The sequence below is a fragment of the Anabrus simplex genome, chromosome 1, assembly GCF_040414725.1.
Source record: "Anabrus simplex isolate iqAnaSimp1 chromosome 1, ASM4041472v1, whole genome shotgun sequence".
Taxonomy (NCBI): domain Eukaryota; kingdom Metazoa; phylum Arthropoda; class Insecta; order Orthoptera; family Tettigoniidae; genus Anabrus; species Anabrus simplex.
The window spans coordinates 437,772,324-437,796,401 of record NC_090265.1 but is presented as its reverse complement, the minus strand read 5'-3'; the positions used below and the strand labels follow the sequence as shown (position 1 = coordinate 437,796,401).

At 41.4% G+C, this 24,078-nt stretch overlaps 1 protein-coding gene across 1 annotated transcript in view; it reads right to left on the bottom strand.

Annotated features, from left to right (window-relative positions):
• Positions 1-3,687: 3,687 nt before the first annotated feature.
• Positions 3,688-24,078, bottom strand: part of LOC136867040 (uncharacterized) — a 121,912-nt gene continuing 101,521 nt past the window's right edge. The window contains exons 5-6 of the mRNA XM_067144144.2: positions 17,730-17,936; positions 3,688-8,187 (exon numbers count right to left, since the gene is read on the bottom strand). Coding sequence (XP_067000245.2) covers positions 8,048-8,187; positions 17,730-17,936 — 347 coding nt within the window. The 3' untranslated portion in view covers positions 3,688-8,047. The remainder of the gene's footprint in view (positions 8,188-17,729; positions 17,937-24,078) is intronic.

Genomic DNA, 24,078 nt, shown 5'->3' with positions numbered 1-24,078 from the left:
TTCTTCCTTCCTTTCTTCAGTTTCCTTTGTATCTTCCCCTCCATTGCTGCGGTTATTAAACAGTTTCGTCGCAAACAGTTGCCTAACCAATTTTTCTTCCGTCTTTGAATGCATTCCAATATAGTTCTCTTTCCTTCACCCACTCTTTCTAATACTTCCTCATTCCTTACATTTTCCTCCCAGCTGATTTTGTCCATCTTCCGCCAGATCCACATTTCAAATGCTTCTAGTCGTCTTTCTTCCTTTTTTCTCAACGTCCAAGTATCAGCCCCATAAAGCACTTCACTAACCCCTTCTTAAGGTCCCTATTTAGAGGCCCACTCAACAGTGTCCTTTGTTTCATAAATGCCTCCTTGGCCATTGCAATTCTAGTCTTCACTTCGTCCAAGCAATAAAGATCATCCCTGATTATGCTTCCCAAATATTTGAATTTAGACACTTGTTCGATCTCCTCCCCCGAAAGTATTAATTTAGCTGTTTAGTCCTTCTTTGACCGCATGATCATTGCCCTGGTCATTTCCTATTAATGTTCATGCTTAACTTCTTACAGGATCTGTTCAATTTTTCCAACATAGCATTCATCATTTTCTCAGTTTCTGCTAGAACCGCCATGTAATCTGCAAATCGAATGCATTCAATTATTTTCCCTCCAACTGTCACACCTTGTTTTCCTTGAAAGCAATTTGCAATTAATTCCTCCAGGTATGTATTAAACAGCGTTGGTGAAAGACAACAGCCTTTCCTCACCCCTCTGCCAAATCTGCTCCCTTCTGGCAGATCATGTCCTATTCTGATTTGGACAGTTTGGTTTACGTAAAGGTTCTTAATTAGCCTTCTTTCTTTCCAGTCTACTCCATTCTTCTTCAATATGCCCATCAATTTCTCCCGTTGAACTCTATCAAAAGCCTTTTCCAGGTCAATAAAAGTCACAAATATCAGTCTTCCTTTTTCAATGTATCTTTCTCCAATAGTTCTTAGTAACCCAATAGCATCTCTTGTACCTTTTCCCTTTCTAAATCCATACTGCTCTTCCTTAATCGATTCATCTAATTTTTTATATAAGCTTCGATTCAGGACTCTCAATAGTACTTTTGCTGCATGGGAAATCAGACTTATGTTCCTGTGATCTTCAAACTTACATGCATCCTTCTTCATTGCTATAGGGATCATTACTGTGGTTAGAAAATCTTCAGGCCACTGGCCTGTCTCATATATTCTGTTATTACAAAGTTATGTTAAAATTTGCGTACCCTTATTTCAGCATGTGGTGGAGTAAATTGGAACGTTGAAATTGACACGCACTCTAAACGGCATCAAATAAAAAAAAAAAAATATACCTATACAATATTATTATTAATAATACAATAATAATAGGTCTATTGTTACTATTTGACTACTGTGATTCTTAGAGCATGTTATTTTCCCTACGACATGATTTTTTAAACTCTCGCCTGGTCTAGTTTAATACTACTTCGTCGCGAAGTAGAGGGAGACAAAGGCGACAAAGGTTATGTCCAGTTTTGAAGTTTTTTGTTCTTTTTTTGTTTGTGGCCTCCATAATATATACAATTTCATGTGGCTATTTCTAGCCGAGTGCAGCCCTTGTAAGGCAGACCCTCCGATGAGGGTGGGCGGCATCTGCCATAGGTAGGTAACTGCGTGTTATTGTGGTGGAGGATAGTGTTATGTGTGGTGTGTGAGTTGCAGGGATGTTGGGGACAGAACAAACACCCAGCCCCCGGGCCATTGGAATGAACCAATGGAGGTTGAAATCCCCGACCCGGCCGGGAATCGAACCCGGGACCCTCTGAACCGAAGGCCAGTACGCTGACCATTCAGCCAACGAGTCAGACTTTGTGGCCTCCGAAGTGACCTGTTGCAGATCTTTTGAGCTGACGCCGTATAGGCGACCTGCGTTTCTGTGAGGATGGTGCCCTGCCTATGTTGAATTCTATTGCTGAAGACGGCACACACACCCAGCCTCCGAGCCTTGGAATTAACCAATGAAAGTTAAAAACCCGACCCGGCCGGGAATCGAACATGGGACCCTCTGGACTCTAACCATTTATCCATGAGGCTGGACCCAGATTCTAATGATTTAAGGGTAAGAGGGGGAACTAATCGAGGTCACAAAGCTAGTTGCAAGTAGGGGATGGTGGAGTCACTTAGATAACACACAGAGACTTTCAGACTGATCACTGATGGACATACCAATCTACAATGAAGATATTTATGGATATTTCGGATTATGTTCTGATCGCCGCGTTCGCATGAAAAACCCCTGAACAATTTTAAATGGACAGTTTCAGAGGTTCCAGACTCACGTCTAGACGGAAAATAGAGAGTGATTACGGGGTGATTTATTCCAGATTGTTGATCCCGATGCTCTGATTATTGATTGTAATACTTCACTCTTATTCCTGGACCAAATTCTACTACTGCCCAATTTAAAAATAAACTTGCACTAGCAAGTTTTATCAGAATTATATGGTGAAAAATAATTCATACTTGGTGAGGAAATGGATGCGTGGGATCTATGAAATAAGTTCCAGAACCTTTCTCATTCGCAAAACAAATGTGAGAATACGAGTGTTGCTGTGTTAGAAATACCGAGTAACATTTATCATTTCTACCAGACAAGACGTCCGTTAATACTTGAAAAACACTGTAAGATGTATTGCTCTTTTGTTTGATAATGCAACAAAAGCGTTTGCGGACCTTCGTATTGACTGGAATTTATTACTGCATGTGAGTAATACAAAGTGTGGTTATTTACATATTAACTGACTAGCAAACTGTTGGCACCTCTATTACATCAGGCCCTCCTAATTTGTTTCTGAGAAATACGTGATCCAGCATTCTTACAGCTCTGAAATTGAGCAAGTTGTGTTGACACAATACGTATTGATAATTGTACTATTTTCCTATATTTTTGAAAATGTCCAATTACATTTTCATTGACCCTTAAATCATTAACAACTGGGCCTAACCTTTGTCGTCTTTTTATCCCTCTACTTATTAACGAAGCATTATCAAACTACACTAGTGTCCAAAAGTTACGCATAATCACTAAACGAGGCCATACCGCCTGATAGAAATGTCAGACGGATTGCTGAACAAACGGAAGCTGACTCACACACCATATGTCACACAAATTGTCCAAAAAGCAGTCTCAAAAAGGTTCTGGTAGCTAAGGTACACCTTTGACAACAACTAACAATACTTGGCAATGTCTTCCACAACAAAATATGCTGTCAATAGGGTGTATGTTTCCACCCGGAAGGCTGAGGTACAGAGATGCCTTCAGTTTGATAATTTTCGTAACCTTTGAGCTTATTTTGTAACAAAATTATTTTTAGAATGAAATTTTAAAACAACACTTTCCATGTATCCGAATTTCAAGGACTCAAATGTATATTTTCCTCCACTGTTACAGTTTTTCGATCGTCCATGAATGAATAAAATTGACTCAAATTCATTGTTTTGAATGAAATAACGTACGATTGGTTAGCTAGTTATCACTCTTTGAACATGATGACATTATATTCTGAGAATGCCTAATGAGGCAAAATTATCTAGAAATAATTATTAAGTTCTCATTTCGTAAGTGTTTGCTGTTATGAAACAGGGTTTTTGAGAATGCCACAGAGATAAGTTTCTTATATCAGACTACGAAAAAAACACAACTGTGAAGAAATGCATTTATTTTATTTTAGAATTTTCTTGTTAATTCTGGTAATTCTAAAATTAAACATAATGAGGAAATATCAACAACAATATATCGAGTACAGTCTTCTGAAGAAGTAAATCTTCCGTCTTGGAACATAAATTATAAAGTTTTCAAGAGATAAAATTTCAGCTCCTGAGATAGATGAATATTCTTATACTGTAGTATTGATGATGAAGGTTTGCGTCATACTTAAGTTGTAGATAAAAACACAGAAGTCACCCAGTGATAACGACAGAGTATTCTGCTTTAATATTAGCCGCCTGCTGCTGTGAAAAGTGTTCAATGCCTCATACTCAAGTTCAGTCTTATTCACGTTGGATGTAACAAGTGTTTCACCAGGTTATTAACAAGGGAACTGTTTGTGATGGACCAGACTGTAGTAGGATGATCAACTAAGGCATCATAAACTTAAACTCTGCCATAAAATAATATTTACAGCAAACTCCCGATTATCCGGGTGCCGATTATCTTATTTGCGGGTTATCCGTGCACCTCCGACGTTTATCGTATTGTTATTTTTATTTATTTACCTCATTTTTGTCACGGCATTTTGAATAGTGTGAACTGCGCGCTTGAAATTCGAGCGAGTGCAAGTGTGTTGGCAGTATGTTTTATTCAAGAACCAAACACTAAACAATGTACTGTATAGCAGTTCTCTTTTGGTGTTCTGTAATAGCAGTCATGGCTACGAAGCGAAAGAAAGCGCTGTTAACTTTAAAACAAAAGTTTGAATTAATTAAAATGTTCGATAAAAGGAAAATCAGTAAAGAAATTGATGTTCAGACAGTTAAGAGACATTCAAAATAGCAAAAATTTAAATTTAAAATTCTTTTTGTACCTCAAGTGCTTTACGTAAGTAATTTTTAAATTGGCCTACTTTATTTATAAAAGTGGTCATGGAATGTGTTAATTGTTTGACATTATTGCATTTTCAAACAGTATTGTATGTTCTGTATTTTTGTAAGTTTCGTTGTGCATTAAAATGCACAAGATCGTATTATCCGTGTTATCGGTTATCCGTGCGAATTTGTCCGCTGATAAGCTCGGATAATGTAGTGTTTGTGTACTTTGAAATCTAACATTATGACACTCAAAATAATGTTTTAATGGCTTGCTTCACAGCTCTGTCACTGTATAAAACAAAGATACTGTAACTATGAAAGTAACTGCGGAAAACAGACGCGGTTATGAATCAATACAAAGCAGCCATTTAGTGGATGGCACTCAAATCAAATATATACGTTTAGTTTAAAACTGTGTCCATTCCACGTAGATAAAACGTTGTACAATATTCATATCATAGCACCATGTTACAATACTCGGTGGTTATGAAACTCCGCGAAAATTGGTCGGATAGCTCCATTCATGTCGTTACATAGGCTGTCGACGGCATGACAAAATGAGTGATTTTGAAGAGAAATTGGCAATTTTATTGTTTGTGCGTATAAAATATTATATTAGTGGCCTATGCGTTTATATACAGGTGTCCTTGAAAATGGTTCCAGTATTCACAGAGGAGGCAGCACGCAACAAATGAAGGGATAAATGAGTCACAAACTCAACAATCTTCGGAGTTAGGGTCCGCTACTACTACTGTCACTGATCACCATGATCCAATAATTTACGAAGGGCCGTATGCAACAAAGGACGGAAGTACGTTCCTATGTAAACATTGGTCGTAAACCTTCTAGCGTATTGTGTTATGGTCTTATTATGATGAGGGCCAATTTTCATGGTAGGATTACGCGACATCTAACACGGGTCTTCCCTGAGCGATGGATTGGTCGGAGAGGGACAATACCTTGGCCTCTCAGTTCGCCTGACCTTAACCCTTTATATTTTTGGCTTTGGGGACATGTAAAAGCCATGGTGTATGCGGTCCCGAAAAATGGCATGAATACACTAGGACAGGGATGGCGAACCTTTTCCAACTAGTGTGCCATTTTAAGTCTGGTTTTTTATTCTCATCTGTTGACTGTGCCACTTGTTGTTTTCCACTAAGGGATGTCTACAACCTACAACCCCCCCCTCCTCGGCGAATTCCTTTATAAATTCCCGATTATGTTTCATAATATATTATTTATTTATTTATTTATTTATTTATTTATTTATTTATTTATTTATTATACATATATCTTGTAAATACATTTGATTGCATGTTCCGTGGGGCTGTACCTCAATTATGGCCACGGCGGTTTCCTTCCCACTCGTAAGCCTGTCCCATCGTCGCCACAAGACGTATCTGTGTCGGTGTGACGTAAAACAAATTGTAAAAAAAAATTATTACATATAAAAATCAAAATTACTAATATTGCGAATGGACTTCACTTTCTCCATTCCAGGTTGTAGTTTGTAGTTTGTACGCTCACAATTAAACTAAACTCTCCCTCATCACATTTCCATCAGGATATCTAAAAAAAACAACGGCTATCCTTGTTTGTAAGGTCACATTCATGATTTCATCAAAACATACATGTGGGAGTTAACCAAATTAACTTTCAACTGCTCCGAAACTTCTTCACTCATTTTTATTTTTCTATCCTTGACAGCAGTTCAACTGGCTGGCATTCCTTTATTTCTGTTAATTATTATTTGTTTGTTAGGGAAGTTTTCAAATAATGTGTCGAACGTCAATAAGAAACTTTCTTTCAACAACTCACCATCAGAAATCGGTTTCCCTTGCATGCTGTACTATGCAGTGAGACAGCTAGAAACAGCCGAACTGATTCCTTGGCCGGAAAGATGATGCAAAAGAACTAGTTTGTTTTGTGTAATGTTCGATATTTTGTGACACGAACTTCTTTCTTCGTTTGAAATGCAACAAACATTTGAATGACCAGTCTCGAAATTGCGCTTTACATTAAATGTGGGGGATACAATTATTGTTTTCGAACACAGGCAACACATCTCTTTAACAGGCCGAATTTTCTTGGCCAGAGTTCTTGAAACATACGGTCACCACCTTTGTTAAGTTCCTGTTCTTTTCGGCACCGAAAACGTGTTTGGGATGTTCGTATACAAAACCACCAGAAAACGACACTATCTCACTTGACTTTCGGACCTATCAGTGTAGCCGTGTAGCCATATTGCACGTCTGAATGGAACTAGGATTTAGATTTTCGATATTTATTTCTTACAAACACTATAAGATATGCATTGTCTGTAGTACAAGACGTATATATAAGATATTATTTTCATGTGGCGTGCCACCGAAATCGTGTTCGCGTGTCACCTAGTGACACGCGTGGCATAGGTTCGCCATCCCTGCACTAGGAGAACGTGTGTTCAATGCCTTTAATGCAAACCGATACAGCCAGGCGTGTTCCAACGAATGAGTGATTCCATGCCACGTAGGGTGGAAGGCTGCAGTGGATGCTGGTCACATTGAGCAGTTGTTGTGAAGAGTGATCATTGATGGTAGTCGTAGCGGACCATAACTCCCAAGATATTGTGTTTGTGACCATTGATGGTAGTCGTAGCGGACCATAACTCCCAAGATATTGTGTTTGTGACCATTGATGGTAGTCGTAGCGGACCATAACTCCCAAGATATTGTGTTTGTGACCATTGATGGTAGTCGTAGCGGACCATAACTCCCAAGATATTGTGTTTGTGACCATTGATGGTAGTCGTAGCGGACCATAACTCCCAAGATATTGTGTTTGTGACCATTGATGGTAGTCGTAGCGGACCATAACTCCCAAGATATTGTGTTTGTGACCATTGATGGTAGTCGTAGCGGACCATAACTCCCAAGATATTGTGTTTGTGACCATTGATGGTAGTCGTAGCGGACCATAACTCCCAAGATATTGTGTTTGTGACCATTGTTTATAGCACCTCTCTTCTTTTGTTTGTTGGGTTCTGCCTTTGTGTTAATATTGGAACCTTTTTCAAGGACACCTTGTATAGATTATCAAGATTATTTCATTCCATTATAAACGATGAAGAGTATTGCAGCCTTGATATTTGATATATTCGTATACTGTACATTCTCTTTACGTTGTCAAAACATCATTTTCGATATGAAATGTTTCTTGTAACTTTGAAATAGAACCATCGGTTTATTTCAACATTAGAAACATAAGGTCATCATTAGCTAAATGCTCCGAGCAACTCAGCTATTTTTCTGCACTTAATTTTAACGCTAACCTTGATTTTACGGAGAAATGATCTTTAACATTTACGTTGTTTTAAATGATAGTTAGACCAAGCGTCATTGAAATCTGCCAGGTCCAACCCGAACAGTTCCCTTGTGAGGACATACGGTGTTGAATCTTAGTATGCACACGCACTTTATTATGACATATCTGCTCACTAGAGCAAGTTGTGCCACTCGGTGAGTATTTCCCCAGGTGCCTGCAGGGCCTTGCCGAGGTGTGTCAGGGCGGGCTCGAATTCGTCTTCCACCACCTCGCTGGTGCCAAATCTCACGCGGCCCAGCACTAACTTCTTGGCTGGAATAACAAAACAAAACAAAATACAGGTCAAAGTTAAGCATTATTCAAAACTAATAGATTTTAAAGTAGAAATAAAGAACACGATTTAAACTAATAAGGGAGCAGAAATGATAACAAAAATAGCAGGTTAAGGGAGCAAATACGAGGGTTGTAAATAAAGTAATGGAATGTAGTCCAGACACTCGCAGGAGATCGCGCATGCGCAAATAGGATATGGGAGCGGTCAGGTGGCGCTCTTGTCGATGTGCAGTGTGCAGTTAACAGGCATCCAATTGGGAGTGTTGCTGTGTGGCGTTGAAGTGAAGAGTGTCGATTTCACTGCCCTAGAGCATGTTTTCAAAAGGTGATCAGCGTTCGTGGATTAAAATCGAGATTGCCCGTGGCAAAAGTGCATCAGAATGTTATTGAGGATTACGTGAAGCCTGTGGCGGGAATGCATTACCGTATAGGGGATTGCACGATGGGTTAAGGCGTTTCGTGCGGGTCGGAATTAGACTGCGGATTTGGTCGTCCATTCCTCAAGATCAGATTGACATCGTGAGTGTCTCGTTTCCGTAGAGCATTCATGGACTATCCGGAAATTATCCGTAGAGGTTGGTCTTATTCACCAATCGGTGTAGCACATACTCACGAAATGCTTAACATGAAAATTGCGTCCCGTTGTGTACCACATCAACTCACCGATGTACAGATATGGCACTGGCCGGCATCCACCTGGACAGATACTGCAACGAAAGAGCCGCATTTCTGCAGTGTATTATCGCCATTGATGAGACGTGGGTACGAGCCTACGAGTCTGAATTAAAGCGTCAATCGAAAGAATGGAGTCCCCCAGGTTCGTCACGTCCACAGAAATTTCGACAGATACCCAGTCGGGTGAAGCTTATACTGATTGTGCCATACGATTACGAGGGAGTTATTCTTACGCATGCTGTGGCTGAGGGACAACCCGTCAACAGTGACTGCTATTGCCGATTTCCGGAGTGACAGATGCGTCCTGCTATGCGGCTCAATCGTACACGTTTATTGAGAGACGATCGCCTCATCGTGTCGCATTACAACGCACGTCGTTATGTCGTCATGTCGCAAACAATGTCAAGGTGGCATTGGGAGGTCTTTGAACACCCTCCCTACTCACCAGACATGAGTCCTTGTGACTTTGACGTGTTTCCGAAGTTGAAGGAACCCCTCCAAGACCGCCGATTTCCTGACGTGGCATCTGTACTCTGCGCTGTAGGGCGCTCCGTCGATGACGTCAACAGACAACGCCTTCATAGGGGTCCCGAACGGCTTCCGGACTTTTAGCAAAAGGTAATATACTTTTGGGGGTGACTATATTGAAGGAAAGTAATGCAATTGTAGTTGTTAGTTCACTAAATCAATATTGCCTCTTCTTTATTTACATCCCTCGTATGAAATCAAAATGACAATTTATATAATACATATAACAATAATTTCGTGTGGCTATTTCTAGGCGGGTGCAGCCCTTGTAAGGCAGACCCTCCGATGAGGGTGGGCGGCATCTACCATGTGTAGGTAACTGCGTGTTATTGTGGTGGAGGATAGTGTTATGTGTGGTGTGTGAGTTGCAGGGATGTTGGGGACAGCACAAATACCAAGTCCCCGAGCCAAGGCAATTTACCATTTAAGGTTAACATCTCTGAACCGGACGGGAATCGAACCCGGGACCCTCTGGACCAAAGGCGAGTACGCTAACCATTTAGCCATGACGCCGGACATATAATTCATAGAACGATAAAATGGAGAAAATAACTAGAAGGGTTGGAGGAGGAGAGAATGGAATAAGTAGCAAGGTAGAAGTGTAGTGGGAAGGTAAGGAAGAAAGGTAATTAATAATAATAATAATAATAATAATAATAATAATAATAATAATAATATTAATAATAATGGAAACCTACAACCCGTTTTCCAGACATTGACCGGGTCAGGGATGGAATGAATGAAGCCCCCATCTTGCGGCGAGGATAGGAATTGTGCCGGCTGCCGAGGCCTGTCGCACTCCCCTGGGACAATGAAATGAAATGTCGTATGGCTTTTAGTGCCGGGATATCCCAGGACGGGTTCGGCTCGCCAGGTGCAGGTCTTTCTATTTGACCCCCGTAGGCGACCTGCGCGTCGTGATGAGGATGAAATGATGAAGACAACACATACACCCAACCCCCGTGCCAATGGAATTAACCAATTAAGGTTAAAATCCCCGACCCGGCCGGGAATCGAACCCGGGACCCTCTGAACCGAACGCCAGGACGCTGACCGTGCAGCCAACGAGTCGGACCCTGGGACAATGAATAACAATAATAATAATAATAATAATAATAATAATAATAATAATAATAATAATAATAATAATAATAATAGAGCCATCTCTTGTGAGATATAGTGTTTAGTGTGCTTAAATCTTCTGGTAAGTGTTAGTCTTATCTTTGACAGTGAAAATGTTTAAGTTACTGAGGTAAGAGTGACGCTAGGTAACTCTGTTCCTCACGCAGCCAGTCTCTGTGAAGAATGTCTTGAGAGTAGGGCTTGTAGAGTCATTTAATGTGTATGTTTTAGTGGGCTTGAGAGGCTGACATGAGATGGCATGTCCTGGCTCAGTGGGTAAGGCATTGGGAAACTACCCCACTCCTCATTTACCCAGTAAATAATAAAGTTATTGGCTTTACGACCTACTAACTACTTTCTTTTTACGGTTTTTGGAGACGATGAGGTGTCAGAATTTAATCCCTTAGAGTACTTTTACGTGCCAGTAAATCTACCGACACGAGGATGGCGTATCTGAGCACCTTCAAATACCACCGGACCGAGGCAGGATCGAACCTGCCAAGTTATTTCCCCTGTAAATCCCTTTTGTGACATCCGGAGTTTTTTGTAACTACTGATGGTTGAATTTCTAGCGATTCCCTCATTGTTTGGACTGAGGAGTCCACACATATACACATAACCATTTATTATTATTATTGTTATTATTATTAGTAGTAGTAGTAGTATTAGTAGTAGTAGTAGTAGTAGTATCATCGTCATCATTTTCTGAGCTCACAGCTATCTCTGCTGGTACATTAACATAATTGCACGGTTAAATAATTATGAATCACAATCATCATAACTAAAACAATGGGCTGTATTCTGAAACCTCGCTGAACTTTCGTTGAGGAACTTCGCATTATTTTGCAAGTGCTGAGAACTACAGATTTCTCCGTCTCTACTCAGATAGATGGGCGGGTAAAGCTTCTTCAAGGACTGTTTCAGGCTGTTATGCTGCAGTCCCGTCGCTCTAGTTACAGCTCGTACGATGGTTACTTGCTGTATTCACCACCAATCTTTGACTTACAGTACTGTTGTAGCCCCATCACCAACATAACCGGTGCGACAGCAAATAATAATAGAACGATACAACATTAGCTGTAGACTTGGAGGGACGCCTAGGCGAGGTAGTAAGGATCGGCCTGGTTCACTTGGAACTACGCGAGTTCGATTCCCCTTCAGGGAGTTGAAAAGTTTCAGAAACGATATTTCAACTTCTGGAGAGCCACACTCTGCGCTAGAAATGAGAACCAGGGAGCAAATGTGCTCGGGTACAGAATGAACCACTCTATCCCACACAATACCGAGGTTACGGATAGGGGAGCCTCTACCTACCACTCCTCTAGTGGTTTGCATGGCCTGTATGTATGAGGCTTTGCCTTCTTTGCCAGTAGACTGAGAATGGCAGCGGGATTCCTTACTATCATTGACTTACTAGCTTTCTCTAAGAAACTGACTCTGGTAATGACACCGCTTAACGTCCAAGCTCTTGGAATTAGAGTAGGCTACTCTTAATATGATTACCTGTAAAAAATTCATTGAAATCAATCAATATGGTGTTTGATGTCTATTCCATCATGATACAACCTGTGACAATAAAGTTCGGTGAATGAAGTCAGAACGGTCGATCCGGCAATACTGGCGACACACAACGCTGCGTAACAGGAAGTTTTGACCACCTGCTCCCAACGTTGTTAAGTTGAGCATCGTATGTGTGCCGTGTGAGACCTGTTTGACACAGTGCGTGTTTAGTGCGTTGGTTCTGAACTGCGAACAGGAACATGAAAGGCCAAAATATCAATGTACAGTTTTGTTTTAAGCTTGGCAAGACACCAAAAGAAACGCATGCGATGCTGGTACGTTTTATGAAGATCAAGCACTGTTCTTAAAGTGTACGAGTGGTTCGCCCGTTTTCGAGGAGGCCGCGAAAGTGTTTCTGACAATCCCTGTGGCGGAAGACCGGCGACCGCCGTCAGTGACCAAAACATTGAGAAGGCGAGGACATTAATCACGAACGATCGGCGATTAACTGTGCACAGGATAGCGGATGAACTGCAGGTTAACCGTGAATCCATGCGACAAATCGTTACCCAGAAGGTAGAGAAGAGGAAAACGTGTTCTCGTCTTCTGCCACATCACTTAACTGACGATCAGAAACAGGCATGTTTAGAGGCTCCACAGGATTTTGTCGAAACGGCGGATGCGACATCAAATTTCTTGAACTGCATTGCCACAGAGGATGAAACCTGCTGTCTCAGGTACGACCCTGAAACGAAACGGCAAAGCATGGAATGGCGTTCTCCGGGATCCCTTCGCCGGCAAAAGGTCAGAACCGAAAAGTCACGCATCAAATTCGCTTCGAAAGGAATGAGATTTGACGATATTCCTGACATCCAACGAAACGTGACGAGGCTTTTGAACACCATCGCAATGGAAGCCTTCCTGCAAAGTTTCCAGAATATATATCGCCGATCTCAGCAGTGCATAGTTATGGGAGGGAACTATTTCAAAGGACAGTACGGTCACTGTCGTGCATTGTTCATCTATGTTGATAGTACAGGACTATTCACCGAACTTTATTGTCGCAGGTTGTATTATCTTCCAAGAAAATCAATAGAATAGTGGATGTTAATAACGAAAGTTATGAAGATATACACGATGTTCTTCACTCACTGCATGGTAATAGGTACCAATACTATAGTGCTACTTTTGGAAGTACAAACGTGGAATATTTAGTGGGAACTTGAAACAGTTGAGCTGCGTTGCCGCGTGTTTCGTAAGGTGATTCGAATCGAATGATGAACTATACTGCGTAATTACCGTAGACCACAGTGTTAATATGCGTACATCAGTAAATCTATAAATGCATCAATGTTCATATGAATTGATAAAAAGAACTTTATACTAGCTATAGTAAACGAAGTTACCTATTTTGAAACCACTAGCTTTCTGCTTATACAGGAATTGTTGCCGTGGTGCTTACGCTTTGTTGAGCGGAACAAAATTCACAAGTGCATTAATACTGTGATAAAAAGCAACTGCACTTCAAAAGAAGTACACAATTCTTGAGGGTTCATTACTTACCAATGAAACAACTAAAACCTCAATCAATTCTCTAAATATTTCCTTCACTATCCCTGTTCTCCACATCATTGTCGTCAAACTAATAAGGGTTCAAGTGATATGATACGTTGCGAGATACAACAGAACATTTAATATGACCAAGGCAGAACAATTGGCTAGCGAAGGTTTCACTAGGTCAACCCAAGAATTGGCCCAGTGCTGTGCAACATGTAGCAGGAGGAAATAAGGAAGGCAGTGCAGCGAGAGGGAATTTTAGATATTGAGGTGGATGAAATGATCATTAATATAGGCAGTTGATTCACTTCATGTTCCGACGAATGACGAGACAAAACATACGCAGGCAACATGGAGTGATAGGCGTCATATATCAGCCTATAGGAGCCCACCGGCAGCAATATTTAGCTGCTCCCACCAAGCATGTCACATTCATTTTCTAAAAATAAGCACTGTGGGCCTATATGTTAAACAGGTATCGGTTTTAAAAGATCCCACCCTGCTGGAATTTTATACTCAAAAAGGGTTCATTAACTTTGATTTAGCGCCTCCTCAGTATGCCGGTATTCGATTCTGTAACTTCAAGCAAAGGAGGTGATCTACGCAGTGAGTCACCGGGAAGAACGTCATCTAACTATCTGAGTAACATCTCCGCATGGATAAGAGCAGCCGAATACTCACCATATTTATGTGATTAAATAAAGCCTCAAAAATGTCGAAATTATGTTTACCTCAGAGCCACCATCCTAAGTTTATTTGGGTCGGTGCAGCATGTAGAGTCATTTTAATACTTCTCTGTGGGGTTTCAAAGCCGGGTAACGCGTCTTTTGTCCTATTGAAAATCCCCACTTGTTATTGCCGGCATTCTTACTTCGGACACTCTGGTTTGGAGCCGAGTGGCTAGGTCATGGCTCCAATGGCGTCCATCGTTCGCAAGAGCTTTGGTATCTAAGTGCGGCCAGTATCCAGTATTCGGGAGATAGTAGGTTCGAACCCCACTGTCGGCAGCCCTGAAAATGGTTTTCCGTGGTTTCCCATTTTTTCACCAGGCAAATGCTGGGGCTGTACCTTAATTAAGGCCACGGCCGCTTCCTTCCCACTCCTAGTCCTTCCTAGCCCTTCCTTGTCCCATCGTCGCCATAAGACCTATCTGTGTTGGTGCGACGTAAAGCAACTAGCAAAAAAAAAAAAAAAAAAAAAAGCTTTGGTATCATGTTCTGAGATCATCCCTGAATGTTTGATGCTTTATTCCAGGGAATGTCCTCAATAGAACAGATGTTTGTAATACTACCTCACCTGAGATCAGGTTACGAGATCAAATACCAAGTAATTTTCGAAAGACGAAAGATTTTATTATCAATTGTACAATTCCTTTGTTGAATGGTCAGCCAGCCTGTCGGTCTTCGGTTCGGATGGCCCTGAGTTCCATTTCCTGCCCCGCCGGGGATTTTAAATGGGCCAATCCTTGGATTGAACCCCAATGAAACCTTCGATAAGCAATTGTTCTGCCTTGGCCATGTTGTCTCGTAACAAATCACTTCGTTGCAACCCTTATTAGTTTGACTTGGGGACTGGGTATATGTTCGTCTCGATACACATTTCACAACTCTTCATCTACACACACCGAATCACACTACCAAACACCAAAGAAACAGGCAATAGTGATTTTTTCCTCCATATAGAGTTGGCGTCGGGAAGGGCATCCTCTTGTAAAACTGGCCAAGTACAGATAAAAAGCTGACCCCAATAAATGAATACATTGGATATAAGGTTAAGCATAAGAACAGGAAAAAGAAACAAATATTTATGTCATTTGCTGGGAGAGAAATATCGGCGTTTAATGATTTCCGTTTAATAATACCAAGGGTCACGTCAATATTATTTCGCGATTTTACGATTTCTGGATTCCTTACAAAAAGAACATTTCCTTTACAGGGGTCTCCTCTGCGGTTCACCTTATTTTTACAATATCTTTACACTTCTGTTATCTTCTGGAATACTTCGATGTATTTTCGTCTGACATATTCTGTGCTTTTTCACCAGTTTATGAATTACACATAGTCAAAATATGGACCCCTCACATGTCGGGAATTCTATATGAATGGTCACTGTACGTTCATCTTGCCTGTGGCGACGGTGCCATAACATACTTCTATAGTATCCCCAGTACCGGGCGAGTTGGCCGTGCGCGTAGAGGCGCGCGGCTGTGAGCTTGCATCCGGGAGATAGTAGGTTCGAATCCCACTATCGGCAGCCCTGAAGATGGTTTTCCGTGGTTTCCCATTTTCACACCAGGCAAATGCTGGGGCTGTGCCTTAATTAAGGCCACGGCCGCTTCCTTCCAACTCCTAGGCCTTTCCTATCCCATCGTCGCCATAAGACCTATCTGTGTCGGTGCGACGTAAAGCCCCTAGCAAAAAAAAAGTATCCCCAGTGGCTCTCAAACTGGGAGTGTGAGTTGGCGATCCCAGGGTCTCTAGCTGAGTCTGATATTGCTTCTACCTACTCCTCACTTTCTTCCACCTCCTTTAGCCAACTTTTTTTTTACTCTCTTCTGGTCTTGACGATATTAAATTTGCAAGGCGTGGGGATTCTTCCATTTTCACATCCTTCGTGACACTTCCGTGTCTTTTACGGATAACCTCGCGTTTTTTTTTTTTTTTTTTTGCTAGTTGCTTTACGTCGCACCGACACAGATAGGTCTTATGGCGACGATGGGACAGGAAACGGCTAGGAGTGGGAAGGAAGTGGCCGTGGCCTTAGTTAAGGTACAGCCCCAGCATTTGCCTGGTGTGGAAATGGGAAACCACCGAAAACCATTTTCAGGGCTGGCGACAGTGGGGTTCGAACCTACTATCTCCCGAATACTGGATACTGGCCGCACTTAAGCGACTGCAGCTATCGAGCTCGATTCGCCCTTTTCTTTTGTGGTTAGATATGAAGGGATAGTCGCCTACTTGTAGTTAGTTCCTCTAAAAACAATAAATGCCAAACATTTTCAGTTCAACTGCTAAATCTCCACCGTATGATTTCTTCTGATAGATGGGGTTGATATCCAGCGCTGGCGTCCCAAAATTCTCACAGGATATAATCTAAGAAAGGGGAATACGAATTCCGGGTGTAAGATCATCTTAACGTTTAAAATTAGTGGACAACTAGTTACAACAAACCTAAATTTGGCATAAATCAGGCATATAGAAGACATTTTATGATGACAAAGAAGAAGTCCATATTTGAAAGCACTAGTTTGAAAAACTTAATTTGCTTACACAGTAGTTTTCAACTGGACCTACTTCCAGCTATTTATTAAAAACGCAATCCAAGGTTCCTTGTTCCATTTGCTATCACACTTTTCACTGGAACAAACTCTTGAATTATGTTGCTGTACGGTGGTTTTGCAGTCACGTCTTCATATATTTCTCAGGTTTAAATAGGTCAATTTGTAAGTCATTTGAATCTGTGAACCTAAGGCTCGAGACGAAGCAACGATCAGTGGTGATCTTAAATAAAATGAAATGGCGTATGGCTTTTAGTGCCGCGAGTGTCCGACGATAAGTTCGGCTCGCTAGATGCAGGTCTTTTGACTTGACACCTGTAGGCGACCTGCGCGTTGTGATGAGGATGAAATGATAAAGACGACACATACACCCAGCCCCTGTGCCAGCGAAATTTACCAATGATGGTTAAAATTCTCGACCCTGCTGGGAATCGAACCTGTTGCCAAAGGCCAGCACGCTAACCATTTAGCCATGGAGCCGGATGGCTGATAATGTTATTCATCAAGGTGAACCGTCTAAATTCACGATTACGAGCGTAGCTGGAGATTTAAACTTACTGACAGAATGGCGAAATTAAAAAGGAAAGAATCCGAAGTAGAAGGTATACGCAAGAAATCAGAAGGCATACTCTAATGAGTGGAGTTAACCAGAGGGCATACGGCGTATACTCGCGTATATCCTCGACTACAGCCCTGATGATATCCCATCTTCCAGCTTCAAATGTATAATGTTCACATTTCTCGAAACTCATGACATCTAATTTTATTATTCACAGCCTAAGCTTGAAATTTGTACAGCAGAACCAGAAGCCCCGGGTAAACACGCTAAAAGAGTGCTGGAAGGGTCTGGTGTCATACTTACTGATCATGCTGGGTTTAGTACAGAGACTGAGCTGGCAGGCTATCGCGTCACGCTGAGGTCCCCGGGGTGGTAACACGCAGTCCAGCACTGCTTGTTCTTCCTCGGGCGTCAGATGAACAGAGATACTGGGTGCGAAGGGCTTGGAGTTCCTAGACCTGATGCACGAACCTCCCCCATCCAGTATGCTCAGTTTCACATACAGCTGGGCTGTCAACACAAAATATTACGTACAATTAGATGGAATTTTAACACACAGCACGTAACCTCAACTCAAGGAAGAGCGAGAGGTGGTAGTGAGCGGGCATCGGGAGACAGTTCTTTATATTAGCAGCGGGCACGTGTAACTAGAGTGCAGTGTTGCCTTGTGTACTGTAATACGAAAGAATGCGATGGAACTCTAAAATATATTATTTCACTACATTCAGTTAAGAAGAAATTATAGCCTAACTGTAAGAATACTAGTTGGGTAATAATAAAGTTAATAAGATGTAAGGATGTTAAATTTTTAATGATGAAAACCTTCCTTCCTTCCTTCCTTCCTTCTTTCCTTCCTTCCTTCCTTCCTTCCTTCCTTCCTTTCTTTCTTTCTTTATAAATATGTTGAATATACTTTAAATATAATTAATTGCTATAATAGCAGTTATGAAATAATGCATTTGGCTGATACTTGACATATTTCGTTTGCACACCATGATTTTATATGCCTCTAATATACCGTGCGTTCATTTCAAAACCTCCATGGTTAAAGTGGTTAGTATGCTTGTCTTTGATCCAAAGGGACCCGGGTTCGAATCCCGGCTGGGTCGGGAAATTTAACCGTAATTGGTTTATTCCTCTGGGTTGGGAGAATACGTAGAGTCCCATCCTCACAGGTCGCCTATAAAGACCTGCACCAGACCTTTTCTGAGGCCATGCGCCATTATTATTATTATTATTATTATTATTATTATTATTATTATTATTATTATTATTATTATTATTATTATTATTATTTGAAAACTTCTTATCACGAATTTAATGGTTCTCATTTTGACTTTTGGTTCTTATCGATAAAAACACGTCAAGTTAATTTTCGAAGTTCAAAACTGCTGTGAAGGAATTTTATGTACTGAACCGTATCGTTCATGGTCAGATAAAGGCAATATTTAATACATCAGTTATCATTATTGAGGCAACAGTAAAAAGGCGCCAACGGTAGTCAAAGTGCGCGAGGGAGAATCAGAGAGTCAGATAGGGTGTGGTGCTCTGTGTGTGTTAGAGAGAGGAAGGACAGAGAGAGATGAAACTACTCAAATGCTGTTTGGGGATTTACATATACCAATCCACCAGAAAGAAAAGCGGGAGAATGCCGGATAAGATAAGAAACGTGAAGTGTATCTTCACTCACAGACTGAATCTAGACGATGTAAAACAATGGAAAAATCAGGAATAATTTTCTGAGTATCATGATATTTGTTTCTCTAATTATCACCCGCAATTATACAGTATTCCCGGCAAAACAGTGGGAGCAAACTCCGCTTCTCACAAAGAAGTCAAGTGGACCTCAAGTGTGTATATTGGGGATTCACTTGGCGTGGTTTGTTGACCTAATAAATACCGAGCTCCGAGTGAAGAGGGGGCCATTCTACTCTTTGGAAGTGCGTGACGTGTGTCGGCCCACTGAGACTTAATCGTGAAGTGAATTAAACTTATTGAACAGTGTTTGATAGTTGAGAACCATTCTATTGTTTCAACGTGTAGGACACAGGTCAGCTACAGTGAGGCTGAATCGCTAAGCGAACAGCAATTATAAACCTATGCTTATAGATAAATACATTCTCCATCTAGCTAGAATCGCACGCTGTGTAGGCTCTATCAAGGAGAAACTAGACCGCAGACTCTTTACTCTATAAGAACTGTGCTTGCTAACACAGAGTCATACGAGTTAGAAGTCTCATCTATTGTGCTATCTTAAATTGGACAGGAAGTAAAATGCCGAAAGGTAGGGCTATGGAACTAGACGAAGCTGAGACTGTGTTAAAATGAATAACACCAACGTCCATAAGTATAGCTGCATGAGGATAGAACTAACACTAAAGTTTGCTAAATAACTTCCCATGATATGAGAGCGTGTGCGGTTGAGCACTAAACTTTGCCTAATAACTTTCCATGATAGGCGTGCGTGTGCAGTTAAGCACTAAATTTTGCCTAATAACATTCCGTCCGAGGAGAGCTAGGAGCAATAACGCTATGTTCTTGTAAGGGGATATAATTATATACGAGAATAGACGTTAATTCTGTGTCTCCTTACAGTCAACTAAATCCGCATAGGAGTGACCGTCAGAAACGTGCCAATGTCCAACTGCGCCTCCAGGTAGTGCTAAAGTGCGTAAAGAAGACAGAAGGTTCCGCCAGCAGCAGAAGATCAACGGGTCAACACGATCAAGTAGAAGCCATACCACGGTGCAACCACAGGTACTGAACCGAGGACTGGGTGCCTGTGAAGACTGCAATGTGATGGAGGGCTAGGCACTCCTGGGTGTCCGATATGGAGGATCTCTGAAGGTCATGTAAACAGACAAGTTTGGGCAGTCTCTATTATTGCATTGTTAGGGACAGGATTAGCTTCGCATATGTTCGTAAATAATTAGCATAGGCCCTTCAGGCAAGTATGATTTTCACTCAGGACTTGGCATGCTTAGGAAGTATATAGCTTTGTATCAGGTATTATTTTGTTTGTTTCTTGTGAGGGACTTAGGTTAGACGTAGTGTTGTATTATTGTGGATAAATTATGTGGCTTATCTAGGATTATGTGTTGTGTCCTGCAGTAATAGTATCATTGAAAAAAGGGACCGGTACGGTCCTATAACATCGATAGGAAGACCTTATGGATTAAAGGGACGACGTAAGTATAGATTTGCATGTCATTTTCGGTTGCATGAATTTCAGGTGCAGTTATGATGAAGGCAGATGTCCGCAACGTTGCGATATTGAGGGTCATCTCAATTGTTTCATCTTCTCTTAAACATGAGCATGGCACGAACCAGGGACCGTAGAGTCCAGAAATAAAGGTATATAGACAAGACGTCGTGATATTTGAATGGCCTTATAGATGGCCCGGCAGAGAAGTCCATAGTTTGCGTGAGTGCGTAAGGATATAAGTGAGGTAATGTATATAATTTGTAAAGGGCCGAGGTGCACTCCATGAAGTGTCTATTTACGAGAGACTGGTCTCAGCTGTTGGGAAGGCGAGAGCTGATGACAAGCTGCCATACTTTGAGAACTCGAGAAGAGGGGAAACTCGGACGTCGTGTTTGTTTTTACTTGCGAGGGTAACGGCCTGGACTCACCCCACACGGCAATGTCGACCGTCAACCCCGTCCAGAGGCTACGGGAGGAATGTCTCCTTTCTCTATGCTGCAAGATGACCACATTTACTTGTACGTTTATTTTAGGTTTATTGAAGCCGTGTGTATTTATGAGTGTTATATAATTGTGTTATTTCATTTTGTTTTGGTTGGTGTTATGTTAGAGGTGTCACGCGAATGCGAAACAGGGTCGTGAGTTCACATCTCAGCTGTGCGCGATCGTTTAACTTGTGTGTGCGAATTTCTTATTCCTTCGGGAAACCTTCGGTACTGTAGTGCATTTGTACATAATTTCCCAATATATGGAAACTGTTAGTGTAAGTTTATGTACGAAGTATTCCCTCCCTGACCTCATGTGTTTTCTAGGTTTAGGCCCTTATCTATAATGAAATTTGAGACGAGCCTGTTCAAACTTATTAACCAAGTCCAGCACTCACGAAACTTCTCCGGCGGACACAGGAAGAAGATAGATTTGCCGCTTCATGGCAGTACAGATTGTATTTATAATTTTTGTTGTTCAGGGGTCTAGTATCCAACCTTATCTTTATACAAAAATATAGTTTATTATGTGATCCTTCTTTCACTCATACACCGATATATCCTGTCCTGTTTAACTTCATTTAATTCGTCACCGAACCGACCACGAATCTATCCGCTGTGCAGCCTGGTGCAGAAGAGGACGGGAACTATGGTAAGATGTACCCATGTATTAGCGACCCACGCACGTTACTGCAGTACTTCCGATACATTCTCAGCATTTGCTTGATTGATATTGGAGTCTGCAGGGCACAGTACTACACCCAAAATTGAGATGGTTTTCCTCGACGTGGACCTAAACACCAAAATAAGAACCATTAAATTTATTCAAGGTGGTAGGTTTTGAAATGCACGGACGGCAAATTAAAAGTTAACAATGGTGTAACGGTAACTTGCTCAATTATGAACTATAATTATCACAAATGCAACGAGCTGACACTGCTAACGTTATCGCCAGCACAGCTACGCTCCAGAATATAAGGTTGCAGGATACTCTGTTATGACGTCCTAGGGCACTGATATGAGGCTGCCTGGCGTACAGGAATATTTAAGTATAGGCCTATACAGTAGGATTCCGAATTCCTATCACACAATTCTAGGGGTTGTACAGGAAACCTAATAGATTAAGTTTTGACCAGGGACATGTGTCTGGAATTGCACTGGCTACGTGCTACAAGAAAACCTAGATCGAATCAATATCTGCCTGCACGAGTTCAGGTTGCACCACACACAACTATTTTTTGAGATACGAAGTGTGCATCGAAGTTGATTGTCGCCACATTGAACAACTCTTTTGTGTAGGTGAAGGGGGAGATTAAAAAGCCTTATTTTATCTAGTTTTTCTTATAACAAGGAGGCGGTATATACAATATGCGGGTTACTTTTCATCAATTTACTAAATCCCCTCTACAACCCAAAGCAGTGTGTAGAAATAACTTAGAATCACCTGAATATGTTATATTTTACGGTATATTCGCGACGGATATAGTCAAAGAAGTGTCGTTTCTAAAAATTTGACTCCCTTGTGGAGAATCAAGCTTACATCCTTCCAAATGAATAAAGCACGCTTTTACCCCCTTGGCTGAACAGATCCTATGATTTTTACAAACTCTAACCCCTGTGGGTGGGAGTGATAGAATAAATTCACTTTAGTTCCTGATAGTTATAAAAGGTAATTAACAGGAGGGCAGGGCCTCTGAACTTGGGTGAGTGGTTAGGGCCCATGATTCTCGTAGGTGAGTCTGGCATTCCTTCCACGTGCTTGTCTCAGGCTCCTCGCCTTTATTTTTCCTATCCGACCTCTCTTGGTCAACGCTTAGACTGTTCCCACTCCGACGGCATTACAGCTGGTTTTCGATGCCCAGGGAGTCCTAAGAAGTCTCATTTTCACGCCCTTCGTGACCCTCCCCTTTCTTTTGTCAAAAGCTTCATTTTCTAATTGGCGGATCTCTTCCTTTTTCCTGCTAATTGATGTCAATAGAGGATGGTTGCCTAGTTGTACATCATCTTAAAACAATAACCAAATACTGCAGCCTGATTTTTGTACATGTGGATAATTCTTCTTTCTCGGTATCTGATCTCGATCACCTTCAGAACCTCAAATAGTTTGGTCCAATCAACACTATCGATCTACGGATGCCATGTACGTAGGCTTGTCGTTCTTAACTCGATTCTATAAGATCAGACGCAAAGTGAGGATTGCTTCACAGGTTCCTGCATTTCTTATGAAGCCAAACTGATCTTCTCCCAACTAAGCTTCAACTTGTCTTTCCATTCTTCTGTAAATATTCGTGTTAAAATTTTGCAAGCGTGCGATAGTAAACTAATGGTGCGGTAGTTTTCACACTTGTCAGCACCTGATTTCTTGGGAACAGATATAACAACATTCTGTTCCAAATCGAATGGCACTTCTCTTTTGTATCACACTATTACACACTGAGTGTAACACCCCCCCCCCCCGCATGCTGGTTTCCCGGTAATTCTGAGGGTATGACATCAATTCCAGGCGCCTTGTTACTATTTGGGTCTCTCGAAGCTCTGTCAAATTCTAACCTCAAAATCATATTTAGATCAACGGAAGTGATATTTGGAGCTTTACGTAACATTAAATTAACACCCATTTTACCTTTAGCATTCTTCTGTAACACCACATTTCAAAAGTATCTATTTTCTTTCTTTATGAGGTAGTTATTACCCAGTCATTGAAAGGGAATATTGAACTATGATAAGACGGGATAACAAAGAATAATGTGTAAGTGCGGCCAGTATCCAGTATTCGGGAGATAGTAGGTTCGAACCCCACTATCGGCAGCCCTGAAAATGGTTTTCCGTGGTTTCCCATTTTCACACCAGGCAAATGCTGGGGCTGTACCTTAATTAAGGCCACGGCCGCTTCCTTCTCACTCCTAGCCCTTAATTGTCGCCATAAGACCTATCTGTGTCGGTGCGACGTAAAGCAACTGCA